The sequence below is a fragment of the Aulostomus chinensis genome, chromosome 8, assembly GCF_037954235.1.
Source record: "Aulostomus chinensis isolate RoL2024-O1b breed Wild chromosome 8, RoL_Achi_v1.0, whole genome shotgun sequence".
Taxonomy (NCBI): domain Eukaryota; kingdom Metazoa; phylum Chordata; class Actinopteri; order Syngnathiformes; family Aulostomidae; genus Aulostomus; species Aulostomus chinensis.
The window spans coordinates 27129849-27157173 of NC_141327.1; the positions used below are offsets into that span (position 1 = coordinate 27129849).

Here is a 27325-nt window from a genome sequence, read left to right on the forward strand (position 1 = left end):
GGTGGGTGGAAGTGGTGATTGAACCAGCGACCCTTCGGTTTCTAAAGGGCCACTCTACCACTGAGCTATGCTGCCCCACTCTAGGCTGAATTTTGACTCTTTAACAGCTTTTTCAGGCATGTAAATATTATTATTATTATTAATATTGTGGATCATATTTTTTTGAGTAAATTAAGCCATTGATTCTGCACTTTTCTAAACGTTCTGAATGTATCATACAAATTTTTTTTAATTATCTGTTTTCTGAAATTGGCCCCTATTGTACCTTTAAACAACTTCCTGGTTTGTGATCCACAGCACCTGCAAACTTACACAGATATTAGAGAGAAAAAAAAAGTAGTTCAGCGCGTTACCTGTCATGGAGGACTCTGAACCCAGGTTCAAGTCCAAATGATCTTGAGGTTCTCGCCATTTCTGAAAAGCCTCACCAACACTGACAAACCTTTTTTTGATTACGTTCAGGTTCCTTTTGACACCATTTAGCAGTGTACAGCGGTGGCGAACACTGGGATCTTTCTTTCATTAATGACTGAACATGATTCAAGCTTTCTGAGGGCTTGAGCATCTGCACCATCAGCCGGTCGCAGTTTCAAAACCCTCCGAACGGATCTGTGAGGAGTCAAAATCTCCCAGCAATGGCCAGAACAAAGCCAGTCGGAGGTGCAGAGGTCTAATCTTCCCTCAGATCACATGAACTACATGATGATGACGTCATATTTAATCTATATCAGCTTTAAAGTGAAAAACACAGAGCCATGTTCCTGGAAAATGTCTGTATTCCATCAACATGGATATTAAAATACCACATATATTGTGCGTAATCTTTTACATTAAGTACTAGTATTTGGCATGCATGATACAAAGGCACTCAAATTGCACAGATGGGCTGCTAGAGAAGAGTAAACATAAAAACTTGAATACAAAACGTGATTACAAGAAAGACAACACGGGAAGCTTCCAATGATATTTTTGCTGACGTCTACTCTAGCACATATTGAGTTTTTAGACAGTTACTCTCTCTGTTGTAGGAGGAATGAAGGGAAGAAGATCTGGAAATAAGCAGAATTCACGGTAATATTTTCAAACACGGTTACCAAAAAAGTGCATTGATACATCAAAGTCTAGATGTCGAGCCTGGCCTGCTGCTTTGGCCTACCGAGCTGCCTGGTCGGACCAATGCGCCTTCCAGCGTGAGTGCGCTGATGCTGTCGGAGGCCCTGGCGATAAATGAAGCTCTTGCCACATTCTCCGCACTCGTAAGGCCTCTCCCCGGTGTGAAGCCTGTGGTGCACCTTCAGTTCCTCTGCTCTGGAGTAGCCTTTGCCACACACACTACAAATGAAAGGTCTATCTCTAATGTGGGTCTGGTAATGTGCTGTTAAATAGGAGTTTATCCGAAACTTCTTCCCGCAGATGGAGCAGGCAAATGGCTTCTCCCCCGAATGCTGCATCTCATGCAGCTTGAGAGAGGAGGATGTGTGGAAGCCTCTGCCGCACTGGGAACAGAGGAAAGGTTTCTCCCCAGTATGGAGGCGTTGGTGGATCTGTATGTAACTTTCATTGATGAACTTCTTGCCACAGTCAGGGCATGAGTAGGGCTTCTCCTTGATGTGGGTTTTCATATGTTCTTCAAGCTTCTCTTTCTCAGTGAACTGGATGCCACAGCGGCGGCAGAAGAGGAGCTGGGATGCGCTGTGTTTGACCGGATCCGAGTCAGCAGCTGATGGCGCATGTGCAGTAATGTGATGTGCTTGTAGAGCCGACTGACTTTCGCAGTCCTTTCCACATTCCATACAATGAAGGGAGGACCTGATCCTGGACTCCCCTGGCAGAGACTTCAGGTATTCAGAGAGTTCTGACGCTAAGGGATTCACGTCGTCTTCAAAATCCACAGCACCTTTTCGATCTGCACAGGGAGAGAGAAGAGACGGAGTGGGATTTAGCGTTTGTCTTCAGGTGGAACAATCTCAACTGTTCAGAGTTAACTTTCACTCCATGATTTATGTTGAGCTAAGTATACCAAACATACCTTTTGATATTGTTCATTCTCAGTCTGTATTTATAATTTACATTCTAGCAACTTGAGGACTCAGACTCCCTGAGATCAATTCATAGTTCCTTTTCTACCCTAACAGCTCTCACCTAAGTGGACTTTGTAATGCGTTTTGAGGTTCCCCTTCTGGTTGAAACCTCGGCCACAGATTGAGCAGCAGTAAGGTTTCTCTCCCGTGTGGATCAGCTCGTGTCGCTCCAGTTTGTAGGCATGAGGGAACTCTTTGCCACACACTGAGCAGTGATAGTCTATCTTCTCTTTGGGCGTCTTCAGGAGCTCGGGAGGTATTTCCATTGGCGAATGAACCCTCTTTCTGCCAGGACGCTTCTTTCCTATGTGGGGAAAAATACATCAAAATCACTCAAATCAATCAAAACACTTGTCCTGTGCTCTCCTTTGAGAATTTTAGTCGTCCTTTGACAGCACCTCCCTCCTGTCTCTTTAAAGCTAGAGAAGAGCGCCAATGACACTTGGTAACATGGCATGAGCTTTAAGAATATAAAGTTTCAGCGTAGCTGTTTTGAGCCAGTTGTGTTGGGGAACAGTTCAAGTCAAGCAGCCTGTGGGATTGAATACCTGTAGTTTCTCCTCCCTCGGCAGAAGGCTTGGCATCTTTCCTCTTCCTGTAGGGACGTTTGGCTGGTAAAAGGGGGGAAAAAAAATTGTAATAATCTAAAACTAAGGACATGCTGATTTTATCTTTAGTATTAGTTTCATTAATGGCACAAATCACTGTGTTCCAAAGTTTATGTTTGACAAAGTTCTTATTTTAGATCTACAGCCACCACAGGGATCCTGTCATCCATTAGCCCAAATTCTCAGATAAACACTCCAGTGCTGTATATTGAGCCTTATATTGTTTTATAATATCGCATATCAGGGGAAAAGGTCCAATTCTGAATGTTGTGTTGGAAAGTTGATGTCCCCTGTCTGGCATTTGAACTTATCACAACCTTCATCTAAAGATGAAGTTCTTTCTTTTCTATCTCAAGTGAAACATAAAGCAGGTCCAAGAACTAACATAACTCAAAAGACTGAGAAGAGCCAACAAAGCAATCCCCAACCCACCAACAGTAAAAGTGGGAGATCACCAGTCTTACCAGCATTCCGACGAACACTATTTAATTCTTCTGTTTCCACTGTGGTAGTGAATACTCTCTTTCTTCTGCTTCGCCTTGAAACTTTTAGATAAAAATGCAGAATTAATATTCCTGTGCAGAACACTCGGTTTCATGTACACGGACTTACATCTTGATTTGAAAACACTCACTTCCAGGTTCTGCCTCCAAGTCCTCGCTAGGCAACACAGGGGTTTTTGAAATCTTTCTTCTGCTCCGTCTCTTGCCTAGAATATATACAAGTGAAGAGGGGCAAAAGATTATTCACACGCGTGCAAATCTGCCACCACCACAGCACAAACTGCTCAAAATTATGGTGAAAGCCTACAGTGAGCTGAAATCCCTCCCATCAGTTTACTAACCAGGTTTAGCCGAAGCGTCTTCCTCTGCGTCCGGAACATTCAGTGGTTCCGCTGTTATTTCAGGAACTTTGTTCTGTCTTCGTTGTCTCTTTCCTGCCAACACCAAGCACAACAAAATCAACTCAGAACGGAGTCTTTTATCATTTACATCTGGTTCATTTTTACTTGTTTTTACCACAACAAACAGGCGAAACAGCTGCCATCTTCACTACTCTCTCTTTATCCTCCCCTTCTTCCCTCTCTTCATCATCTCCCACAGACACAACCTCCATGATGAGAGTTGGACTACTGCTGCCTCTCTGGTTTTGGCCTCGCTGCTGAGATTCTGACAGGACAACACCCTGTGATCAGACCATTAAAACCATTAGAAACACAGCTCAAAGCCCATTCTATAGCTGAGTGGCTGATGTCTCTGTATGGAATGTTGCATCGATCTGCTTTTGTGTATTTGTGTGAAAGTGAACTTTATAGGCACTTGTTACAATCGACCCCAAAAACAGTTTGTCTGTCAACCTTCCTGAGATAATTCAAATTACACACATGCATGCGGCATCATCATTAAAAGATCTACAAGGCGACAAAATAAAAGTCTAATCTTGTCAGTATTTTTCCAACAGATCCTCCACATTTAATATCCCCGGATTTTAACACAAAGTGACTTTAATTCAAACGAGAGCGAAGCCTTCGAACTGTTGATTTCTGGAGACTGTTGTCTTAAAGCTAGTTACCTTGCTTGGACGGTGACCTTCTGTGGGTTCGGAGCCTCGGTCAGGACTTTCCCCTGTAAGAATGGAGATATTTGACTCAGGTTCAGAGGAAACACTAAAGATATCAAAAATACCACATGAATTACAAATCTATACATGAGTTCAGAAAGAAAATAACTATTTATTGAATTTATGACAACTCTGAGATGTGCTACAGTGTAGCTACACGTACAAGGGCGTGTACAGGTCTTTACAATGAGTGGCATTTAAGATCATTTCTTCACTTGACACTCAGGAAAAACAAAAAACAAAACAAGGCTTGATAATAGAAGTGCTTGCATTTATCACTACTGCACAGAAATTGCGCAGTTATAGACTTACTGCCATCCCATTCAACCACTTCACCGTCAGAGTTGATTAAACCACCGATTTCTTCATCTTGCTCCTCCTCTTCCTCCGCTTGTAGCCTGACGGTCAGATGCAGCGTCTGGTCGTCGAAGTTCGCAGACACCGTTTTATGGCCGTGCGAGGCGAGGGGCTTACAGAAGGATCAGAGAGAGAGAGAGAGAGATCACAACGTGAAAAAGACATTCGTCAACCATCTTTGAGGTGTTAGTACCTACAGATGAGTCAGGAAGAGAACAGGAACAGGAAGACACACTTGATTTGAATATTCCTCTCATCTGGTTAGCATGCACAGAAAGAAAAACAAAACAAAACTAAGTTACTTAGTGACATTTTAAAAGCTCCTTGCCTCCTTTGGGAATCCTATTGTTTCATACTTAAAATGGAGGTTGTATCATTATCGTTACAATATGATTACAATATATTTACAATAAACAATGAACAAGAAAGTTGAGGGGATCTGAGCTGATGCTGACAAAAGGAATCCAAAAGCAGAGCATGCAGTAGAGAGCAGATTCTTCTTTAGGTAGTGAGAAGCATTTCTACATACAGTGTTATAAGGTGCTGATGTTTTGGTCTGATGTACTTCTGCCTCTTGAGCGTAACACTCCTCTGCTTCATGTGTTCCCTCACAGACTTTCACATTCCTTTTACAGCTGGGGATTGTCTCGCACACTGCACAAGAGATTGGTTTCTCTCCTGTGATATTGCACTGATGCACAGACGCATTTCCCAGACCTTTTCCACGGAGACGGGAAAGTGTGGGTTTATCATCAAAGTCCACCAGCAGACATCTTTTCTGACCCCCTCTGGAGGAGGAACTTTGACCAGCTGATTCCTCACAGCAGTTCTCCAAACATCTCTGGTGTTTCTTTACCACTAATGGAATAGAGCCGTCCTTCTCACATGCTTTCAGATGGGGGCACACATGTATGGAGGAATCCTCTGGTTCTCCTTTTGAGATGAAGTTTTCATCTGAATCTAAAAATAAGAAGCAAATTGGAAATAAAGAAAGCAAAACAAAACAAGAAACTGCCTGTATCTTATCTAAAAAGGAAATGCTAATTTTTCAAAATATAAATTGCCTTTTTCACTCACGATTTTCACTCACAGTCCAGCCTTCCTCCTCCTCTTTAATGATTACTTGAAAATCTGGTGTCTCACAAGTGTAGTCAGGGCTTGCCGATGCTTTTTTTGACTCTCGACATGGCGAATTCTGGTCACCATAGTTTTCATTCAGATTTAAGGAAAATGGATCTTGGAGTTCAGGATCCTATCGAGAAGCAAAGTCAAAGGCAAGGAGATTCATACCAGCAACTCATACAGAATGATGCAACAATGCTAAGAAACCTCTGATGACATGTAAATACTGTGTATCCAAGAATCCTCTGGCAGACATACATGGAAAAAGAACAGTAAAATAATCTGAGACAAACACAGAAGAGGATTATACACACATTTGAGGAGGGAAAAGTGATCAGTGATCCATTTACGGTTGATCACGCAAGGTCGTCATTTCTATTTCTATACTCAGACTTCATTGTTTTAACTTCCTGGTGTCTATTGCTGCAGCTCTGCTTGTATTGTAACCTGCCAGTTGTAAACGGCTGAATGCTGTGTGTCATTTTAGTGATTAATTTGACTTGCAGCTGTATGGGATCCACCCTTTTGCACTTAATATGAACCTAATTTGGTATGGTTCCCTAGCATAATGAATGAGGTAAACTACAAATCTTATATATTCATTTGAAACTGCTATCTTCCCCCTCACTTATTTACTTGTGTTTTCATGATGGAACATTTCCAGAATAGTTGCCGAGGAGTTAATAGACGTAAATTAATCATTTTTCTCCGAGTTATCAGTTCTATATGCTTTGAGGTGTAACGTCAACTTTGTTGGCTTACTTTAATACCACTAGCTAGTCATCAAGGCGTTATGACATTAACTGATATTAAAATCTTCTTTTTTTTTGTGCATGAAGAGACGACAAACGGTTCATATTTACCGGTGACCGGGTTCCCTCCATCAAAATGGCACTCCTGTTTTAGCTGCACACATTTACATAGTTGACGGCTAATCTAGTCCAAGTATGTAAGTGTATAACAGCAACGCTATATCAAAAAAAATCCCAGCAAACGGCAGCATGCTAAAGAGCCGTTACCCAAACACTAGCATGTAGGTTACCTCAAACATAGTGTGACGTGGTCGCCGGGCTTGAAGGGTTTCATAAGAAAACCGCACGAAACACTAAATGAAGCTATGATGCAGGGATATGTTAAATCATCGCAGCTGTCAACTGCAGCTAAACTCACTAGCTACGTTGCGCCGTCACTTCTTCTTGTATTATTTTACAGCCCTTCGTTTCAGTTAATGAAAGGCTTATGCTGCCACCTGCCGGGCACAGCCGGTACATACAGGTTGTAAAGACCGTCACTGCAAAGGTGAAATATGAATCCATAAAACGACTCATGAACGCGTTTATGTCGATGAAAATATTATTGATGATCAGATTATTTTATCACGATATGTCATTAATTACAGCAGCAACATAATACTGATAGCATGAGCATAGAGGATAAGATAAGGTAAAATTTATTCATCTCATACTTTTAAATTCAGTTGTCACAGACGCATGGGGGAGAAAGACAGAAAACAGTGCAAGGAAACTTAAATCAGATAAATAGACAAGTTAAATATCTATACAAAGAGTATAAAAACAATAAACAGGATAAGTATACACAACAGCAAGTTTTGTGTTGCACATTTATGGATGGCAGTATGGATGACGTATTGCTCAACGAAGCTCAGTGCTAAGATAAAAAAGACCGATATACTCAATATCTAATTTGCAGTACACAGTGTAGTGCATACAGAGGTGGAATGGACAGAGGAGGTGTTGACCTTCAGACATCTGCCTGTTGAAAAGCCGTGACATTTTGCCTGGATTTTTCTTATATAAGAGAGTCGTACAGCTATTCATTATGTGTGCAGTTGCTTTGCTAGATTGTCCAACATATGAATACTACTAACACTACTACTACTACTAATGATAATAAGAAGAAGAATAAGAAGAAGAAGAAGAAAAACTATATGTATTATAACTGTCAAATCAGATTATGTTTACTGGTCGATTATATGCACACACAGGAAACTGTACAATAATAATAATAATAATAATAATAATAATAAAGCTTGGAATAAACGTAAATATTTAATTTATACAATAATTCCACCATTTACAATCACGCGTGTCAGGAACAAGACAAGAGCTGACGTGAACTTTGTACTGGATCAGACTTTAGCGCCACATCGCAGGGACCAGCCCCGCAGTCTCCCTCCAGTCTGCGCAGGTGAGTGACGTGTCCGATGGGGTTTGTTGTTGACACCAGCGAAGAAGATGACGAAGCGTCCAGTGACGACGGGCACAGTCACACGGTTGTGTGCACGTGTACGTGGGCGTATGCGTGGGGTCTCACGGAGCGGAGCCATGGCGACCGCTGTGCCACTTGCCACGCTCCGTGGGCCGTTTTCGTAAGGGTTAGCTCATCACTAGCTCACATAACGTTAAGGATCAGAAAGTGGTGTCATCCAGCTGCTGATCTCCTGTCAAATGCTAATTCGGAGGCAAGGTAAGACCGGGCTAGCTGGCTTTTCGTGGGTTAGCCAAGTAGCATTTTATCAGTGCTAATGCTAAACATAAAGCGATACATTTTCTTTCATGTCCTATCAGTTAATATTTTTCCTTTTTTAACAGAAGAGCAGAAAATGACAAGACTAACGACAAGCTAGCCAGTTTACGAGCGCTAACGTGATGGATGAACCCGGAAGTGTTTTCACAACCGGCATCTCCTCTCTTTATGGCACAGGTGTCAGACTGATCCAGGAAAGGGCCGTGTGGCTGCAGGTTTTCATTCCAACCGAGGGAAAGCAACACCTGAATCTACTTAAATCAATCAACCTGTGTCCACACAGCTCATTGGTTGGATTGCGTGTTGCTTTTGCTAGGTTGGAATGAAAACCTGCAGCCACACGGCCCTTTCCTGGATCAGTCTGACACCCCTGCTTTATGGGATTAATGCGCATCAGTTTGAGCGTCCTAGCCAACCTCCCTACAACTCTGCCGATACATAATAAGCCAAACCTTATACTAATGTCATTTTGGTGACTCTGTTCATCTGGAATAACGTTGCAAACACAGTTCAACCGGGAATTTACTGAGGCAACAATAATACCTGTACAGTACCACACCTGGGTTTTTTATGTCCAGCAAGATTGCGACCTCTTATTATGGTTGCCTTTCCGCAGGGACGTTATAAATATTTTCAAATGCCACTGTGTTGTTTGGTTTCTGGTAGCTTTTGATTTAGTGGCAATCTCACCACTGAGGGCCACAGTTCTACAGTAAAACATTATTTGATTTATGATTATGGGATTATTGAATGTTCTACTGTGACTGCGACTAAAACGCAAAATATCCATAATTATAACAACATTTGTCAGATATCACTGACTAAACAGCAAATAACAAGCATATCTTGCGTGTGGTCTTGATTGTGGGCGCATTTCCTGGGAATAGAAATAATGAATTCACAAAAATATACACGCTATGATATTACCAGTGAATGTTAATCCATCATTAATCATGAGAGGTGTTGGTTTGCGTGTTGGCAAATGTTCATTTTTGAGATGGACACTAACGCCGACATGATCGCTGTGTTATCGATTTGAATGGTTCATTGAAGAACATCATTTATCCCAAAACGAATTAAAAAACAAAACAAAACATTTGACATCATTTCCACTTTTATCAGAACACAAATACTGGGATCTCAGCACAAACCTACGGGATAAGTAGAGCACTCAAAACAGTCAGCGAAATTCCAAAATCTTCATGGATCACTGGTCATTAGACTTGTAAAAAGTACTCTAATGATAAAATATTGTTAAACTGTGCCACGGGGCATTTGTGCACAAACTTCATTACTAAAAGATGAAGCATTGGAAGAAGGTGATGATGAAGATCAAGTGGAACCAGGTTTCATTAAGCACGGCGACGATCGGGAAACTAATTACCTCATCAGAGGCAGACGAGTCTTGATAGACCAAAATAAAGCACACGTGCAATCATGCTACCTGTCACATCTGCTGACCTGTTCATTGAAGTCTGGAATGTGATTTCTCTGCTCCATCCCTTCTTTATCCCTCCCCTCTCCAAACTTTGATATGCTGCACCAGATGGAAGTTGACAGTCTTGGAGCGACAGAGAACGACCTTTCTCACCTGGAACCTTCCACGGCCGGCATCTCAGAACAGGAATTCTCATGCCACTGTTGCTACGACATCCTGGTGAACCCCACCACTTTGACCTGTGGCCATAACTTCTGTCGCCATTGTCTGGCTATGTGGTGGGAGTCTTCTCACAAGAATGAGTGTCCTGAGTGCAGGGAGAAGTGGGAAGGTTTTCCTAAAGTCAACATTCTGCTCAGGTATACTTTTTCACCACTGGACCGTACGAGTGGCTGGATGCCTGTAGTGTTTAAAAATAGGAATGGATTGACAACCTCTTGTCACCACAACTACGCGGCAGAGGGGATGACATGGAAGTTGCCTCATCTTTGAACCTGAAATTTTTCTTAGCATCCAAAAACGTGGGCCTCAACTCAAAAATAATTTTCCACCTAAATCTTTACCAGCCCCGTGTAGTTCAAGGTCATTGTTACCGCGCAAAACACCTGGACCTGGATGGCATAAAGCCATCTAGGTCGTGGTTGTTGTCAAATCCTTGATGTCTGGGATCTCTTTAATCTATTTATTCTACCTCTATGCTCTTATTTCCAGAGAGGCAACTGACAAGTTGTTTATGGGGGTTGTGCAGCGGAGGAGAGCAGAGATCCAGGCCAACCCCAAAATCTCCCGGACCTTACTAGCATTCCAGAGGTAGTGTGAACTCAGACTGGGGCCATTTGGGTGTAATGCTCTCGTAGAATCATACAACCTTCCTGGTGTCTGATTGTTTTTAGGTATGGTGATAATCTGGGAAGATCCAGGACAAACGACCACAAAGGAGCAGGCTTCTTCTTCTCTGGAGTCCTCACCGCCCTCTCATTTGTGGCTGTAAGTTTATCAGTAATCATGAACTTCGACCAATTTGAGGAATGCGGTAAAATGTTCAGGCATCATCACACTTTTCCTGGTGCATTTACGATTGTGCCAGTGTTACTATGGCAACTGCAGCAGCAGTTTTTAAAGAATTTAACAATGGTTTATTTTGGTGTATACAGTGCCCCACTTAAAGTAGCCACCGGGAATAAATAATAATAAATGATTGTTTGGCTGTGTGAATTAAATACAGTTGCTTCTGTATGACCTACATGGGTAAAAGAGAACATCAGTCAGAAGATTCAGCTCTTTGTTATAGTAGAGGTGTGTATTTCTCCAACTGCGACCGATCTGCCTCTCCACACACATCCACCCAACACGGGTGTGGTGCCACAGTTGAAGCTAAAATGTGATGATCTCAGGTGGTCAGCAAGACACAGCAGCCAGGGTGAAGGCTGAAGCACAGCTGTGTGTTTCCAGGTGACGGTGCTGGTGTATCACTGGAGCAGTGGAGTCGTCGAGCAGGATTACCTGCTGATCAGTAAGCCTGTGGCTCTCTGGACACCAGAGGAGGTCGTGACCTGGCTGGAACATTTAGGGCCCTGGGCTCAGCTCTATAGAGAGCCCTTCCTGCAGGAGAGTGTCAATGGAAGGTAGAGACATTACGCACCATTTACTTGGAATTTTTACATCACATAGCAGTTACACATCTCATGAGGCCAGACACTTAACCCTGGAGGTTGTGTCCATTCTGTATGTTGCTGTCATTGCTTTAGGCTGCTCTTGATGCTGGGGGATGAGGAGTTGTTAAAGCCTCCTTACAGTATAGAAAACCAGGCTCACCGACGGGCTGTTCTGGCTGAGCTGGACCGAGTTAAAGCCCTGGGGATCAAACCTCCACAGAACCTCTGGGAATACAAGGCAAGTACTCTGTGTGTGCCACAAAATATGTGGCACATATTTGGTGTTGTCCATTCACGTAGCAGAGGCCATGTGACCAGGGAGCATGATGGTCCTGCCAGCTCAAGAACTCACATTACCATCATGGCTAATGACCTTAACGTTAGCAAGGTTAGTTAGAAAGACATTGTTGCAACTCTGACCAAACAGCTGGCTCAGCTTGATGTGCAGTTAGATGCCCATATTATGGAGCCTGCCCTTGGGGGTGCGGCTGCAGCAGGCGGGATGTGTGCCTGTTTGTTAAACTGTCATTAAGGTTGACTTGTGCAAACAAATGACTCCAAATTGGTGACCTTGTATTTTTCTCCCTTCCTCCCAGGCGGCGTATTCAGGGAAGTCTCTGTTCCTGCTGTACGCACTGAAGCGCTCTCCTCGCCTCACGCTCCTCTACCTGTATTTATTTGACTACTCTGAAACCTTCCTGCCCTTCCTGCACACCTGCTGTCCAGCAGTCACACACCTGGCCCAGCCAGTGGAGAGCAGTTTCCTCAACACACAGGTGACACTTTTCTAGAACTGTGTTTTTAAAACTCCAACTTATTAGTTTAGATTCCATATGCATTCTTGTAGACAAGTAGTCGAGCTGACACTGCATGTCAGACTTGGTTGATTACGATACCTGATGATTAGCGGTGCTGCATCCAGGTCATTCTCCCCTCTGCTCTTTTTGACACAAACTCGAAAATAAAAGTATACCATTAAGGTTTTGAGCAGTTTTTACAAAGTTATGCTAACTGTTGTAACCTTATTGTACCATATTACTACGATTTCTATGGACTCCGTTCAAAGGCCTGTAAATCCACTTGAGCAAGCTTCTCATGTTTCCTGTGTTTTTTCCTGTTCACTAGCTGGAACCCAGTTGGCGACAGTGGGGAGAGTTTCTGGTCAAGTACTTCCTGCTTCCATACCAGCTGATTGCAGAGTTTGCTTGGGACTGGCTGGCCGTCCACTACTGGACATCGCGCTTCATAATCGTCAATGCCATGCTTCTGTCCGTGCTGGAAGGCTGTGCCTTGTGGAGCCTCTGGACAAGAGCCAAGATCAGGTACACACAGTAGGAGGGCCTGTTTCAAACAACCTGACATGAGCGAAGAATACTTTATCAGAGTAGGATACCAGTTCAGGATGCAACTGACATTAAACGTTGCTGAAATATTACTGAATTGACAGTTTGTCTTGAATTTTCTCTGAATGAACCTTTGTGATATTTAACTGAATACTGCTGCTGTACACTCACACGTTTCCTCTGTCCTCAGGACACTGCCACGCAGGATGTGGAACCACCTGTGGAAGATGGTAACTCAGGGCTTTATCTTTGCCCTCATGTGGCCTTTTGTGCCTCAGTTTGTGTGCAACTGCCTCTTCTACTGGGCTCTTTACTTCAGTCCCATCATTAACATAGACCAGGTGGTGCAACAGCTAATGCACCCAGAAACACAGGCACCATAGTGGACCACATGAAGTCAGGACCCAATCGATGCAGCTTGGTTGTGAGCCAATAAAAAAGCCAGGAATCAAACTCCCGAAGAGCAGTAAGCTCACATGACACCAGCTTATCTGCTGCTGGAAGTCTTCTGTCTTCCTGGTTGTCTCCGCTGGAGGTGGAATGTTGGACTCTTGTCGAAGAAACAAAATCAGTAAGTTGAGAGACAGGAATATTTGAGATGACATTGATCAGTGGATTTCTGCGCGCACAGTGCAGTCACAACCCACATTGCCTCAGTTGTCCAGGGGGCAGTTATGGAAATGACAGGTGGTTTTACAAACACTGGTGGTTGTGAAGATCAGGCCTCCCGCTGAGTTTCCTCTGTCCCACTGGCTTTGTAGCGCCTACTGATGGAAGCCGATCTTTTTCTCCATGTACAGACATTACCACTGGTGGTGGAACAAATACGCACTGAACAATCCCTTTTGTTTGATTTCTTTATCCGATGTCTTTATGGCCTCTCAATTAAAAGAATAACTGGTGCTTTAGAAGCATCAGTGTGGAGGAAGAAGCACTGCATATGAATATTTTGCATAAAATATAACTTTTTGGGGTGGTCGGTGCAGCTTTTGGTTCCCCTACTGATCTATTCAAAAATTCCCTTTACAAGCTTTACTGATACGGTCCTGTCAAATATTGAGGGCCTTCAAGTCTCATTGGAACTGCTAGAATTTATGTTTGATTGAAGAGGAAAAAAAACTGCTGGTGAGCAAATGCTCAAATGCCAAAGTTTGTTGAAGGAGTTTAAATTGTTCTTTCACGTCTGAGATTTTAGATAAAACTTTTGCTCTTAACTTAATTGCTCCTCTAATCGGTTTTATTTTTAGAAGATTGTTTGTACTGCTGTCAAACATTCAGTGCACTTTGTAATACTGAGATTAATGGTAGGGCCATTTGATGCTGATCCAACTGATGGAAGATGTTTTATTTTTACATTTTTTTTTAATTTGCACTTAAAATTCTACACTGTGATTTTGTTCTGCCTTCTTTGCCATGATCCAATGATAACATAAAATAAAGATTTTTCAAATTTTTTTGTGTCATGATCTGAACGCTGTCTACAACTACAGTAATACACATTGATTACTTCAGACAAGCAGTATGGAGGTATTTTGAGTATTTTATGTGTTGAAGCTGGTCACCATTCCCCTCAGTTGTTTGGGAGAGTACTGCAATACCTTTTCCTCTGAAACTCCACCAATGTTTTGTGGACTTAAAAAGAATGTTAACCTCCCCCATTGTGCAGTGAGTAGAGGACGAGTGAATTTTCATTTGTGTGTGAACTAACCCTTCAAAGCAAAGAGCAAAAAAGGTGCGCGAGAGTTTCACAAGGAAATATCTGAAAGACCAGCGTGACATGAGAGTCTTCACGTCTGAATGCTATTGGAGGATGCTTCGATTTTTAACTGCAAATGTTAAAGGAAGTGATATTCTGCCATAATTCTTCAAAAGACAGTAGACCATCTGCGGGGAGAGCCTTTAATTTCTGAATTCCTTTAATCATCCATTTTTCCTGGTGTAAGCTGTTCGTGACCCCAAACCGGCTTAGATTGAGAGAGTTCAGGCATACGTTCAAGTGCTGTGTACCAGACTGAAATTGTATTTTAAGGAAGGGTTTTTTTTGTTTTGTTTTGTTTTTGTGTCTCTAATGTTCTGATATCTGAAGAGTGTAAATACAAATTTTGGCTCTTGTTTCACCCACTGACGAGTCACAACCTGCCTTCACCTCTGGACTCACCTGTCTACGTCCTCCACTCCATCAGCTGTGGAATGAAGAGCCATCCAGCTGCCCTGGTGTCCTGCTGCTGCTGCACAGCCCAGAACTGCTATGCAGCGCATCTGATAGGACAGTCTCAGTGCACTTCTGTATAAAAGCAAAAGACATGCAAAGATCATTAAAGTGAAGACATAAGGTAGAAAAATATTATAACAGGAAACTAAGAATATATTGTCTATAAAGTGAATTATCTAATATTGACTCTACAATTCCAACTTTACCTAATGTTACCAGTTAATGTGTACCGTTACACAGCAGGACCCAGTTGTTGTTACTGGTGATAATGGTGATCAATAGCTAATAACTGACAGAAAAAAAGATCTATTTTAAAACATGTTCATAAATAGTTAACACTGACAAAATTATATAAAATGATAAATGATTAAAAAAAAAATAATTTCACTCCGCCTTCAGTATGCAGATACACTGACTGAGATGTCAGGTAGAGGTGTTGCAAAGTCCATAAGTGAAATGAAATGCAGCACCACAGACCGATAGAAAATACTAATAAAAGATCATGAGTTTACCGAGGGTTCAAAGGAAGGTCCATATTACAATAATAATAACTGATAAAGCTCAATATGTACAGATAAATTAATAAATATAAGAAAGACAAAAGGGAATACCAATACATGTAAAAATTCATATTAGGAAACACCCATTTCCTCTTTTCCTGACTTAATTTGCAATATATTTGATGTAAAAGTCTTTATAATATTTAGGAAAAAAACATTCAAAAGCTGGTTCTGAACTTTAGTGACGTTTAATGTTTATACAATATAGTTGGCAAGTACATGTAACGTTGAGTTTTGAAATTACAGAGCGCGAACCCGCCATAAGGGGTCATGGCAGGGTTAAACTCTCAGAAGACGGAAGTTTTAAAATTTACGAGGGCAACTGAATGCGGCGCGGGGGTAAATAAACGCACACTCCGTAGCAATGTTGCGAAATCCTGAGGTAGCGGCTAATGTATTAAGACGGAAGGCTTTTCTCTACGTGGTTTACCACTCGTGTCTGTGACAGTCGAGCCTCTGTACGGGTAAGGAAAAACGTTAGTCTTCGTCCTTGCAGCCGTTGTTAGGTGCTACCAACTAGCGTAAGTTAGCTGCTAAAGTCTGCTATCGTGAACGCTTAGCCGCTATAGGTTCCGTTATCATTTTTCCCCCCAGGACAAAGTCGTAATTTCCCACTACAGTATTAGTCAATAGGGTATATAGCTTGTCTACGGTGAACAAGACGCTAAACCTTCAAGTCTTCATGGTGACCTTTGACATTAGGGTGATTCTCTATGCGAGCTAGCTTAAGTTAGGTAGCTTCAACTTTGCACCTGAGGACGGTGTGAACTGTCACGTTAGACCAACCGATTATATAACGCCAGATGTAACCAGGTTGTTCATGGTGGACAGAAGGTGGACATTTAAAATAAAGAGTGATATGAAATGGGATTTACACTGTGTTAATTTGATGCAGACTGGCCATGATGCGTTTAAGTGACTGATGGAAGAGCATCTTTCTGTTGATTAACAAAACTGGTCACCTGATGGATACCCTGCATGTGTCAGTGTTGGCAGTAAAGAGCCCATAGAAGTTGTTTTCAGTACATACTGTGTATTTGAAAAGTATCGGATGCATTTCATGAGTATTTGTATTATATCTGGGCTAAAATGCTAATATGAAAGCTAAACCGTCATTGCCACCTCACCATGTCACGAGTACACTTCTCCTTCTGACTTCAACAGCAGGATGTGTGCACTCGTTCTGGACTTTGTCCCACGGCTTGAGATGTCTCATGATTTCTTCTCTACAGACTTTGACACACACTCACCATCAGCATGGTGTCCTACAAGTGTCTGAACTCTGAGGATGTCCATTTTTCCAGTGCGGAGATGTCAGAGGAGTCCTCTCCTGTCCAAGAGCAAGTGACAGTGAGTTCCCATCACTTGCTAATGCTGCCTCCTCTGCTTTCCCATTTTGATTTAAAAAAACAAAACAAAACGGTTACTGATTGTGAAGCGTTACAGCAGACTTTACGATGTCTTCTGGCTGTCAGTGTATTGGGATGTCACGCTATTGCTGACTGGGGGTGACATGGTTCAGAGGTTGAGTGGTCGTCTAGCAACCGAAGGATTGCTGGTTCGATCCTCCCTTCCCCCAGTGACCATGTCCAAGTGTCCTTGAGCGAGATACTGAATCCCTAATTGCTCCTGATGACCCTGTGATGGTCTGGCGACCCGTCCAGGGTGAACTCCGCCTCTCACCCAATGTCAGCTGGGATAGGCTCCACCCCCTCCCCCCGGCAACCCTTAACAGATAAGTGGTGTAGAAAATGGAAAATGCAAGTAAATCTTGTGTCATATGGCAATAGATCAAGATGAAATCATATTGTATGTAGTTGATGATCACATTTTTTAGTAACTTTTGTCTGCTGGTCAATGATAAACATTCAATCTCAATTTAAAATGTGATAAAATTACACATGAACTTGTGAACAAGTCATGTGCAAATCTGCCATCTTGGTTTACGAATGCATGCTTTCAGTTTATTACCTGTGCGCTCTGACTCAAATTTAAAGGAGTATTTGTAAACTCTGCAATATTTGCAATATATTTCCCCAACATTATATAGTGCCCCCCAGTCTCTTGGTCCATGCCCCTGGGGCTGCTGTCTGTGTCCATGTTCATGCAGACTGAGTGCACAGATACATAAACGAGACAGTATTACTGAACACGCTAGATATATGACATGACATATGATGCTAGGGGCTAGAATATTGACACAGGATTTTGAAAAAAAAATCCCAATATGTTAGAGTGTTGATTTTATGGCACAGCCACAGTGAACATAAGGAGACGAGCCAGGTGGTTGCTGTTCTGACTGGGATTTCTGATTTTATCTGTGTTTCAAGCTGGTGGAAACAGAGGAAGCCTCGTTGCTTCCGTCCAGACTGCCATGTTCCGTCACCACAGGCCTCCTGATGATCGGCTGCCTGCTGCTGCTCCTCTGTGGTGGCTGGCTCCTGGGCACAATGTTCTGGCTGCACAGTCCCTCCAACCAAGTGCCATACAGACCCCCGCCGCCAGCCCCAGCACCAACACCAGACTCTCCATTACAAAGAAACCACTGTGTATCTGGCCCCCGGCATGACGCTTGCAGTGTCATCCCTGAGGAGTGGAGGTTTGACTGCTACCCTCAAGGAGTTGTTACCAGAGAGTCGTGTGAGGCGAGGGGCTGTTGCTTTGTCCCTGTGTCCATCCACCCGTCCGGGAAAAATGGTATCCCCTGGTGTTTCTATCCTCGGAATTTCCCTTCCTACTCGCTCAAGTCTTTGAACGGCACATCCCTTGGGCAGAAAGGTTCGCTTGTAAGGGAGGTGAAGACCTACTACCCAGGAGACATTCTTAATCTAGAGGTGGACATCCGTCTGGAGACGGACACGCGGCTACATGTCAGGGTGAGGAGCGTGCTCACGTGATCAGTCAGTCATACAACTGTTTATTAATATCAAAGAGGCTGATTCTGGGTGGAGGATTTCAGAATCACTTCATCAGCCAAAAGTGTCAAAGAATAAGAGGAATGTGTCTCCAAGTGCTGCTTAAAAGAATAAAGAATAACATCAAGCAATGTTCACGAGGGCGTTTTATCACATCACTTTTAAGATGACTACAAGATGAAGGACGGATCAGTTTTTTTATGAGCAAATGCAGACTAGAGAAAATCCTGAGGTACTGGCATAAATATCGGAAAAGATAAAAGGGTACAGCTGTCTGTTACCCAGCACCAGCGCGTTGTTGAGTAATAGTGTAGCAACACATGATGCTGGGTTTTTTTTGTTCTGTTGTATACACCTTTATTTTCCCGAACTGACACATTTCTCTTTCCATTGAATCGTGTTGCACTGTGAGCTGTACCCAAATTTTGATACCAACATGCAAAGGCACAATTACGTTTTTAGCACATCACCAATATAAGGTTTATGGTCCATAGCCAAACTTGAAATTGCTTTTTTCCCCACCTGTCTTCATCTAGATTACCGATCCTATGAATGCACGTTTTGAAGTTCCGATCTCAGTTCCCTCCGCCACTGAGAAGGCGAAAGATCCAGCCTACACCGTGGAGGTTTCAGAGGAGCCATTTGGTCTCATCGTGAAGAGGAGCTCCACAGGAGCTGTGCTGTAAGTCACGCTTAAGTTTGCTGCATTTGATCAGATTAGAAGAGGCATCAGTTTTAATCCAGAGATGTTCAATTGTTCTTCTTTCTTCTCCTTTTCGATCAAAATTCGGGAATGTTTTGTGTTTATATTATAATGTTGCTTTTTTTTTTCTTTTGTTAATGAATGAAATGAAATTATTCAATGAATAAAAACAGATATTAGAATATTCATCTCTGTCTGACCATTTCCCCTCAGTCTGAACACCACAGTGGCCCCTCTCTTCTACGCTGATCAGTTCCTCCAGTTCTCAACCTCCCTGTCCTCTCAGTTCATCTACGGCCTGGGGGAGCACCGCTCCACCTTTCTGCACGATATCAACTGGAACACGCTCACGCTGTGGGCTAGAGATGTGCCTCCGATGGTAACCCAACTCCTCGTCTTAACATTTAGGCATTGTCATATTTCTGTTTTCTTCTGACTGCTACATAAATAATGATATTTCATTTAACAGCTAATGATTTTGGTGATGAAGTGGGACGTCATGGATTATGTTATGTTTATGGTTATCTGCTCAATGTAGGAACATACCAACCTGTATGGAGCTCATCCCTTTTACATGGCAATGGAGGAGAACGGCACTGCTCACGGCTTCTTCCTACTAAACAGCAATGCAATGGGTCGGTCTGCCTGCTGGTCGCTGCTTCTTCCTATGAGCAGTAACGTTGGCGTTGACGTTTCATGAGCGTTTTCTGTCCTGTTTCATCAGATGTTGTTCTTCAGCCTTCCCCTGCCCTCACCTGGCGCACTGTTGGTGGGATCCTGGACTTTTATGTTTTCCTTGGTCCTGATCCAGGTTCAGTGGTTGAACAATACATGGAAGTCATAGGTCAGCAAGTGTTGGATGCGACATATCAGAATGTGTTCTTGTTGGCATGTTAGCTTTTTGAAGGGCCAGTTAAGATGGAGCAGCCTTGTGCTTCTATCAACTCCTGAGGGAAATTTTGCAGCCAGTTGATAACTATTGATCTGCTGGATCCAGCAGGAGCAGATTATGGGAACTTTCAGAGCTTTTTCTTTAGAAACTACTGTCTGCTGTGGCCAAAAATGACACAACATCATTATTGGAGTCCATCAAAACACAGAAGTTGCGGTCCAGATAGTTACACAATGAGCTGAAACTCAAAATAAGATTGAGCCACAGAGTCGTGTGATAATTCTGTGCAAGTTCAGCGTTGTCTAGCAATGTCTCAGGAATAGGGTCAGCTGGGGTCAAAGGTACCGCAAGAGAATACTTGAACAGTTCTACAATATATCAGGCCTACAGTTACAATGACAAACATACTGAACACCACTGCATAGTAGCACACATCGTATCACACACCATCCCCAAAGGTCCCGTCTATGTCAGCCTTTGAGATTCAGCTGCAAAACAAGTTTTCAACAGAGGGCCAACATCTTAGGTGCCCTGGGCAGGAGGCAGCATAATGAAGAGTAAATGTGAAATACAAAAAAATAAATTGAAAATGTTTTCAAGGATTTCAAACTGCAGTATCAACAACATATAGGTCAAATAAAAAAAATGCTTCTTCCCGTCCCAAGGAAGGTTGTCACCGAGCTGCAGCCAAAATGCAACACCAGAAAACTCCTCACAGAATATAACTTCTTTTGCATGCTTTGTGGAATGTTTTCATTGGCAAAAATATTCACCAACATCACTAGTATAAAATGTGGGGTCACTTAAACTACTTCAAGTCTTTTGGGGAAACTGACCGAGAGAAAAAGATCTGCAACTCCTCTTTGTCTTTTTTGTTATGAGATCTTTTTATTTTCAAGATCGCCAAAGACATCTTTCACTTGCATCACCATGTGTTTGTAAAAACTATAGAAAATCACAATAAACCCATTCTCATGTCCAAATACATTTCAAAGAAATAAGCACTTGATGGAAAAATACCCAAAAAAAACCCCATAAAACAATAAAAAAGCATTTTTCCTCTGAAATCTCCCTCTGCTGTGTTACAGGCTACCCTGCCATGCCCATCTACTGGGCTTTAGGCTACCACCTCTGCCGCTGGGGTTTCAACTCCAGCGACTCTACCTGGGAAGTTGTCAAGAGCATGAGGAACTATGGGATTCCCCAGGTAAAAATGAATTAATGATGCTAAAAAGGCGGTTAAACAATATTGTGTTCACAATGCACGTGTGATAATTGGGTAAATAATCCAGCTCCCCTAACGAGACAAAACACAAAGTAAAAAGATGTGAAGATGAATTCTTGTGGAGTCTCATCAGTTCGTCATCTGACACTGTGATGGGCTGTTTTTCACGTTTGCAGGATGTCCAGTGGAATGATATTGACTACATGGACAGATTTTTGGACTTCACATTTGACCCGACAAACTTCGCCACGCTGCCTGATGTCGTCAAGGACCTGCACGCTCATTACCAGCGTTATGTCATGATCCTGGTATACACAGCTGTCTACTCACATTTATGCATGTGTGCACACGTGTGTGTGTGTGTGTTTGTGTGTGTCTGAGAGTGTTGCTCCTCTCCCTGCAGGATCCTGGTATCAGTAGCACCCAGCCTGAGGGCTCATATTGGCCGTATGATGAGGGACTGAAGAGAGGAGTGTTCATCAAAGATGCCAATGGAAACACACTCATTGGGAAGGTGAGACATGGGCCTGCACACCTTTCACCTCCTTGTCTTTAAAGTCAAAGGGATCATTTGTATGGTCCTGAACAAGTTAGTACCGTGTTTGTTCCACATGGCGTTACAGAGTTCATACGGTCACGGAAAACCTGGAAAAGTCATGGAATTTTAAAATAGAAATTTCAAGGCCTGGAAAACATTTTGAAAGGTAAATTAAGCCAGAAAACGTTAGACAAGTCGTGGAAATAGGCTTCGCAAACACCTGAATATTAAGAATGTGAGTAGTTCGGCTAAGATTGAGTGAGAAAAATCTGTTTTGGTTAATATAGATTTACTTCAACAATGTTAATGTGGAAACCGATGTTTCAGAGAACATACGGTCATGAAACTCTCCTCATAGTCACGGAAAACTCCATAGGAGTGTATTGATAAAAATGTGTAACGATAACCACTCCAGAGCGTTTAACCCAGTGAGTCACTGCAGCAGCAGCATGACTCACGAGCCAACCGAGGACATTCTCTCCAGCCACCTGTGTCAAGTGTCTCTACTACCTGATGCATCTTGTCCTGTGCTCCCCCTGTAAATTCGGAGTGAGAAATATGAAGAATTAGCTTGTTCAGATTACCTAGAATTTGTACTTTTTTTTTTTTTTTAATTTTTGGTTGGTTGGTTAGTTAGTTTGTTTTTAAATCTCATCCTTCCTCCAGGTGTGGCCTGGTCTGACAGCCTACCCTGACTTCTCTGACAATGTGACTCATGAATGGTGGTACGAAAACCTGAAGAACTTTTATGAGAAGGTGCCGTTTGATGGACTGTGGATTGTAAGTATCACACGTGAAAAGGAATCGGTAACAACTGAAATACATTTGGCACGTATGCGGCCTGTGACGCATCTGCTGTCGTAAAAATCTTGCATTACAGTCAGCTGAAGCTGCCACACACACACACACACAAACACTTAGCCAACGCTGGGCCCGAACAACAGATTTCTATATTTGTGTCTATTTTTGTCCTCATTGCACCTCTACATGGCGCTCCCAGGCTGATAAAATAACAGAAACCACGTAGAACTCTTTTAAAAAACAAATACTGTCTGTTATACAAGAGGACCATGAAAGTAGCAGCAATGCTTTGTCTTTTACTATACGTAGAAACATGCCAATGAATATTAAACATTTTGAAATTGCAAGTCCACGCTTGAGTGAAACTTGTCAGTATTAAAGTAGCTGGTGGAAATGTGGCTTCGTATTTGGTGTGTCTGAAAGATGCTGTGTTCTTTCAGTTGTAAAAACCATGTACGTGCTCTTTCAGTTGTAAAACCATGTACGTGCTCTTTCAGTTGTAAAACCATGTACGTGCTCTTTCAGTTGTAAAACCATGTACGTGCTCTTTCAGTTGTAAAACCATGTACGTGCCTGATGCGTTTCAGAGTAACTCTTGATGATCTTTGTCTGGGTCTCTTTTAGGACATGAATGAGCCATCAAATTTTCTAGACGGGTCGACTGTTGGCTGCCCAGACAGCAGTCTCGAAAGCCCTCCTTACACTCCCGGTTGGAGACACGGAAGCCAAGCACAACGCTAACACATTATTACAAAATGTAATCGTCAGAATGTACTCATGTCTTTTCCCTGTTTAGGTGTACTGGGAGGAACGCTGAGAGCCAAAACTCTTTGCGCAACTGCGCAACAGAAGCAATCATTGCACTACAACATGCACAGCCTGTACGGACTCATGGAGGCGAAGGCCTCTGCAAGGTCAGGAGCTGCTGACATCTGCAAAAACATGAAGAAATGCAATGTTTTGTTTTGTTTTGTTTTTTCTTCAGCAGATTTAGTCTCCAAGAGGCTGCTGTGGTGCTAGCATGCCGTGCCTTTTCGATGACAAGAATTGTTCAGGTGTTTCAGCCTGGAACAAAACAAAAACTAGCATGGCTTAAAAATTGGACAACTTTTGTTTTTGGTCTGTACCCTCTGCTCTCCGTCCTCTTCTTTAGTGCTCTGAAGCGGATCCTGGCAAAGAGACCTTTTGTAATCTCCCGCTCCACCTTCCCCAGCCAGGGGCAGTACTCCGGTCACTGGCTGGGAGACAACAGGAGCCAGTGGAAAGACCTCTACACCTCTTTAGCAGGTCAGATTGCACAATCTCAGTATCACATTGAAGACTTGGAAGAAAGGAAAACGTTCTCCCACACATGGCATTGTTGATTAATCTTAAATATTGTAGTCATCTGATCTTTATCTAGACGTTTAAAACATGTTGTTTCCTGTTCTGAAGTTCCAAAGGAGGATCACCACGCAAGTCTGCTGCTGAGAAACGCTTTTTTGCCCCTGGAGCATTGTTCTTTTTTTAGCCCACTTATTTCTCACACAATGCAGTTTCAACACCTTCATCTGATGGCAGTTTTCAGAAAAATGTTCTCGGGAAACCACAAAGACGGTGATTAGTTCCTTTCCCATGTCCTCCTGATGTAGCCTACATCTCTTATTTCCTTCAGGCGTCTTGACCTTTAACCTTCTGGGGATCCCATTGGTCGGAGCAGATATCTGTGGTTTCGGTGAGGAGACGCAGGAAGAACTCTGTGTTCGCTGGACGCAGGTGGGAGCGTTCTATCCCTTTGCACGCAACCACAATGCCCTTGGAATGATGGTAAGAGTAAAACCTGTCTGCTCCTGCCTCACCACAGAATCCTGTATAACCGTCTTGCACCATACGTGTATACATTTGTAGTTTCAGACCCTTAAGTGTGAAATGCTTGATATGTTTTCACAGCCTCAAGACCCAACAGCTTTCAGCCTGCCGGCTCGTACAGCCATGAAGCAAGTGCTGCTGCTGCGCTATTCTCTCTTCCCTCTCCTCTACACTCTTTTCCATCATGCACATGTACATGGACACACCGTCGCGCGGCCACTGATGTTCGAGTACGTGAAACGCAGAAATGAAACAGCAAAAAAAAAACAGTTGTTTTTTTTACTTTGGTTTGATATTTTGGGTTATTTGGAAGACAAATGTTTTGTGGCTCAACAGGTTTCCAAAAGATGTTAAAACCTATGGGATTGATAAACAGTTCCTCTGGGGGAAGAGTTTACTGGTGACACCAGTGTTAGACGCCGGAGTAATATATCTGGATGGTTACTTCCCAAAGGGTGTGTGGTATGACTACTACACGGTAAGACCCACTCTCAGCATCTAGCCTCATACACACAGCACATACAGAGATTTTGTGTGGAGAGCAACAGTGAAAACAGCACTCGTATGCCAACTGCGCCATCTTCTTCCCAGGGTGACGCTATCAGAAGTGCAGGGGAAGTGCTGAATCTCCATGCACCTCTTGACAAGATCAACCTGCACTTGCGTGAGGGATCTGTTACACCAACGCAGGTGAAACTTGGTTCAGTTTGTTTTGCGTGGAAACACAAGAATATTTGTTGTACCTGATGGAGTTTGTTTATGTGTGTGTTCACAGACACCCAACCAGACCCTGTGGGTGAGCAGCGGCCAGCCTCTTCATCTGGTCTCTGCTCTCTCTGATGATGGCTCTGCCTGTGGAGATTTGTTCTGGGACGATGGAGAGAGTCTTGCCACCTATGAGACCAACCAGTACGCTTACATCGTCTTCAGTGTTGCTCAGGTGCTCCCACTTGTGTCTTGGTGTCGTCCTGTCTGACAGCTGAGAATTGTTGCTGTACCGCAATTAACATCTGTCTGTTTGTTCTGCAGAGGGTTATGACCTCACAGGTGCTCCGTAACCATGTGGAGGCCACATACATCACGGTGGATTCTGTGACCTTCTACGGTGTGAAGCAGGAGCCCAGCAGGGTGCTAGTGAACTCCCACGATGCAGTGTTTACCTACAGAGAGAACCAGGTGAGGCTCTCGAGTGACACAGTAAACGTGAAGCTTTGCTTTAGCAAAAACAGCCTGTTCTTAAAGAAAGATGCCAACCTTTGGATTTTAAGGAGGTATGCTAATACTCCCCACTCAGCCGTTCTCTGCGCTAAGCTAACTAGCAGCCTCTGTGGGTCTCAGCCCTCTAATGCAGCACAGAGGAGAGGAGGGGATCCATCTTCCCATCTGGTTCTGGGGAGGACAGAAAATAAACATATTTCCCAGAAAATTTGATGTGTTAAAGGTGATTATACATGTTTTGTTGAGCAACCCGATGAGGATTCTGCACGAGCAAGACATTTCAGTGCCGAGCTCAATCAAAGCTTTGACCTCCATGATTCTCCATCTGGCTTGAATGAAGCTTTTCTTTGTCCTGCTTATTGCAATGTGACTTTGGTTTTCCAAACTGAGTAAATTCTTCATGCTGAAACGATCACTGTTCTCTTCTCTGTCCCCGCAGGTGTTGACTGTTGAAAATCTTGGTCTCAACCTCAGTCAGAACTTCACCATCAGCTGGATGTAACCAATTAGATTTTGCTTTATGTCTTTGTTCAGCGGTTCTGAAGTGTTTGGACGGGGACGATTTCACTGCTTTGGTTCTCTTCTCTGGAACATGAAAGCTAAAGGAAACTGAGGATGAAGTGGGAGTTCCCATGGGTATCTGGTGAACAATGCAGGACGAGTAAACCTGTTCATAATTCCACATCATTTCACCCAGTGTGGTTTTCAACACTCTCTAATTGAAGCTGAGAGTAAGCACTTTTTCACTTTTTGTAGCCATTGATTGTGAGAGCAACATGAAACAAAAACTGTCCATCCGTCACAAAACACGAACAGAGAAAACAAATATGTGTAGGTACACTGGATTGGGTAATTCACACATGCAGCTCATTTGGTCTGGTTCTTGGGCTAAAATTATGATTTTTGCTTTTTTCCTACATTCAGCCATGATACAAACTAGTAAACTTTTCTTTCATTGATCAGAAATCTTCCTTAAAGGATTTGGTGCTGGGAGATAACTGGTGTGTCACTTATCCCCCCCCCCCCCCGTGGCATTTATTGAAAATCCAATATAAAAATCCTATTGGCTTTTGGTTGAGGGAGCCCATGGCAGCACAAACCCGGGGCCCTTTTATGGAGCATCTGTATGCGTGTCAGCTTATTGCCCAGCAGGCCACCCACACACCCTACCAGCGATGCTAATGTCAAGCTCAAAAGGCTAATCAACTACATGAACGCCAGAAATTATGGTAAAACAAAACAAGTTCCATTTTATTTTCATCAAAACTTAACTGGATTTTGATCTCCACGGATCGATGGAGAATTTAATGTTGTGTTTTGCGGCTAACAACAGCGATTGGCACACTGTGTTCATTCATCTTCATCTGATGACCGCAGAGAGCAGTATTGTGCTACACTGTGACATTTATATAATAAACACACTATATTCACCTTATATTCTTCCGGATAAACAAATAGGAGGTACTTTTCATGCCACTCAGCTTTCACATTTGATATGTCCTCTTCATGCCCCAACTCATGGAGCTAAATCTGAACTGGACTTGTCTGAGTGTTGATGATTTTGGGGCCCATTTTCCTGAATACTACTGCTGCCTTCATGGTCGACAGCTGCTCCACATGATTACATCACATGTGTAATTCA

General features: G+C 42.9%; 3 protein-coding genes across 9 annotated transcripts in view; 2 read left to right on the forward strand and 1 right to left on the reverse strand.

Annotated features, from left to right (window-relative positions):
- Positions 1-764: 764 nt before the first annotated feature.
- On the reverse strand, positions 765-6978 carry LOC147257862 (uncharacterized). 6 transcript variants are annotated; one of them, XM_086212057.1, is made up of 13 exons: positions 6831-6978; positions 5744-5918; positions 5196-5626; positions 4864-4923; positions 4622-4778; positions 4262-4314; positions 3709-3874; positions 3534-3626; positions 3324-3398; positions 3154-3234; positions 2630-2692; positions 2143-2385; positions 765-1906 (listed from the first exon to the last, which is right to left on the reverse strand). In XM_086212057.1, the coding sequence occupies exons 1-13, from the start codon at positions 6837-6839 to the stop codon at positions 1122-1124; spliced, it is 2391 nt and encodes a 796-aa protein (XP_086068183.1). In that variant the 5' UTR covers positions 6840-6978; the 3' UTR covers positions 765-1121. The 6 variants fall into 6 exon arrangements, with proteins under 6 accessions (XP_086068183.1, XP_086068184.1, XP_086068186.1 ...); XM_086212058.1 differs by lacking the exon at positions 6831-6978 and adding an exon at positions 6652-6792 and having other exon boundaries at positions 4646-4778; XM_086212060.1 differs by lacking the exon at positions 6831-6978 and adding an exon at positions 6652-6791 and having other exon boundaries at positions 5523-5626.
- Positions 6979-8024: 1046 nt separating this feature from the next.
- Positions 8025-14228, forward strand: LOC147257863 (bifunctional apoptosis regulator-like). The gene is made up of 9 exons (XM_086210265.1): positions 8025-8275; positions 9882-10132; positions 10485-10583; positions 10667-10760; positions 11226-11398; positions 11522-11666; positions 12025-12204; positions 12554-12750; positions 12962-14228. The coding sequence occupies exons 2-9, from the start codon at positions 9882-9884 to the stop codon at positions 13152-13154; spliced, it is 1332 nt and encodes a 443-aa protein (XP_086066391.1). The 5' UTR covers positions 8025-8275; the 3' UTR covers positions 13155-14228.
- A 1617-nt stretch (positions 14229-15845) lies between these two features.
- Positions 15846-27325, forward strand: part of gaa2 (alpha glucosidase 2) — a 12267-nt gene continuing 787 nt past the window's right edge. The window contains exons 1-21 of one of the 2 annotated variants that reach the window (XM_086212069.1): positions 15846-16007; positions 16776-16893; positions 17874-18419; positions 18995-19140; positions 19375-19540; positions 19700-19796; positions 19886-20005; positions 21142-21260; positions 21455-21586; positions 21682-21792; positions 22483-22596; positions 23242-23326; positions 23414-23531; positions 23771-23904; positions 24272-24423; positions 24547-24695; positions 24802-24943; positions 25057-25155; positions 25241-25405; positions 25495-25641; positions 26218-27325. The exon at positions 26218-27325 is cut by the window's right edge and continues 787 nt beyond it. In XM_086212069.1, coding sequence (XP_086068195.1) covers positions 16801-16893; positions 17874-18419; positions 18995-19140; positions 19375-19540; positions 19700-19796; positions 19886-20005; positions 21142-21260; positions 21455-21586; positions 21682-21792; positions 22483-22596; positions 23242-23326; positions 23414-23531; positions 23771-23904; positions 24272-24423; positions 24547-24695; positions 24802-24943; positions 25057-25155; positions 25241-25405; positions 25495-25641; positions 26218-26226 — 2844 coding nt within the window. In that variant the 5' untranslated portion in view covers positions 15846-16007; positions 16776-16800 and the 3' untranslated portion in view covers positions 26227-27325. Of the gene's footprint in view, positions 16008-16775; positions 16894-17873; positions 18420-18994; positions 19141-19374; positions 19541-19699; positions 19797-19885; positions 20006-21141; positions 21261-21454; positions 21587-21681; positions 21793-22482; positions 22597-23241; positions 23327-23413; positions 23532-23770; positions 23905-24271; positions 24424-24546; positions 24696-24801; positions 24944-25056; positions 25156-25240; positions 25406-25494; positions 25642-26122 lie in introns of both variants that reach the window. The other variant, XM_086212068.1, reaches the window with a different exon arrangement.

Bases quoted from the DNA above. Each gene is read 5' to 3' on its own strand.
- LOC147257863 (XM_086210265.1), top strand. From the start codon at position 9,882: ATGGAAGTTGACAGTCTTGGAGCGACAGAGAACGACCTTTCTCACCTG. The intron at 10,133-10,484 runs GTATACTTTTTC...TCTTATTTCCAG, and splicing joins AAAGTCAACATTCTGCTCAG to AGAGGCAACTGACAAGTTGT. The intron at 10,761-11,225 runs GTAAGTTTATCA...GTGTGTTTCCAG, and splicing joins CCGCCCTCTCATTTGTGGCT to GTGACGGTGCTGGTGTATCA.
- LOC147257862 (XM_086212056.1), bottom strand. From the start codon at position 6,672: ATGGAGGGAACCCGGTCACCG. The intron at 4,924-5,195 runs GTATGTAGAAAT...CATGCTAACCAG, and splicing joins CATCAGCACCTTATAACACT to ATGAGAGGAATATTCAAATC. The intron at 4,315-4,621 runs GTAAGTCTATAA...CCATTCTTACAG, and splicing joins AGTGGTTGAATGGGATGGCA to GGGAAAGTCCTGACCGAGGC.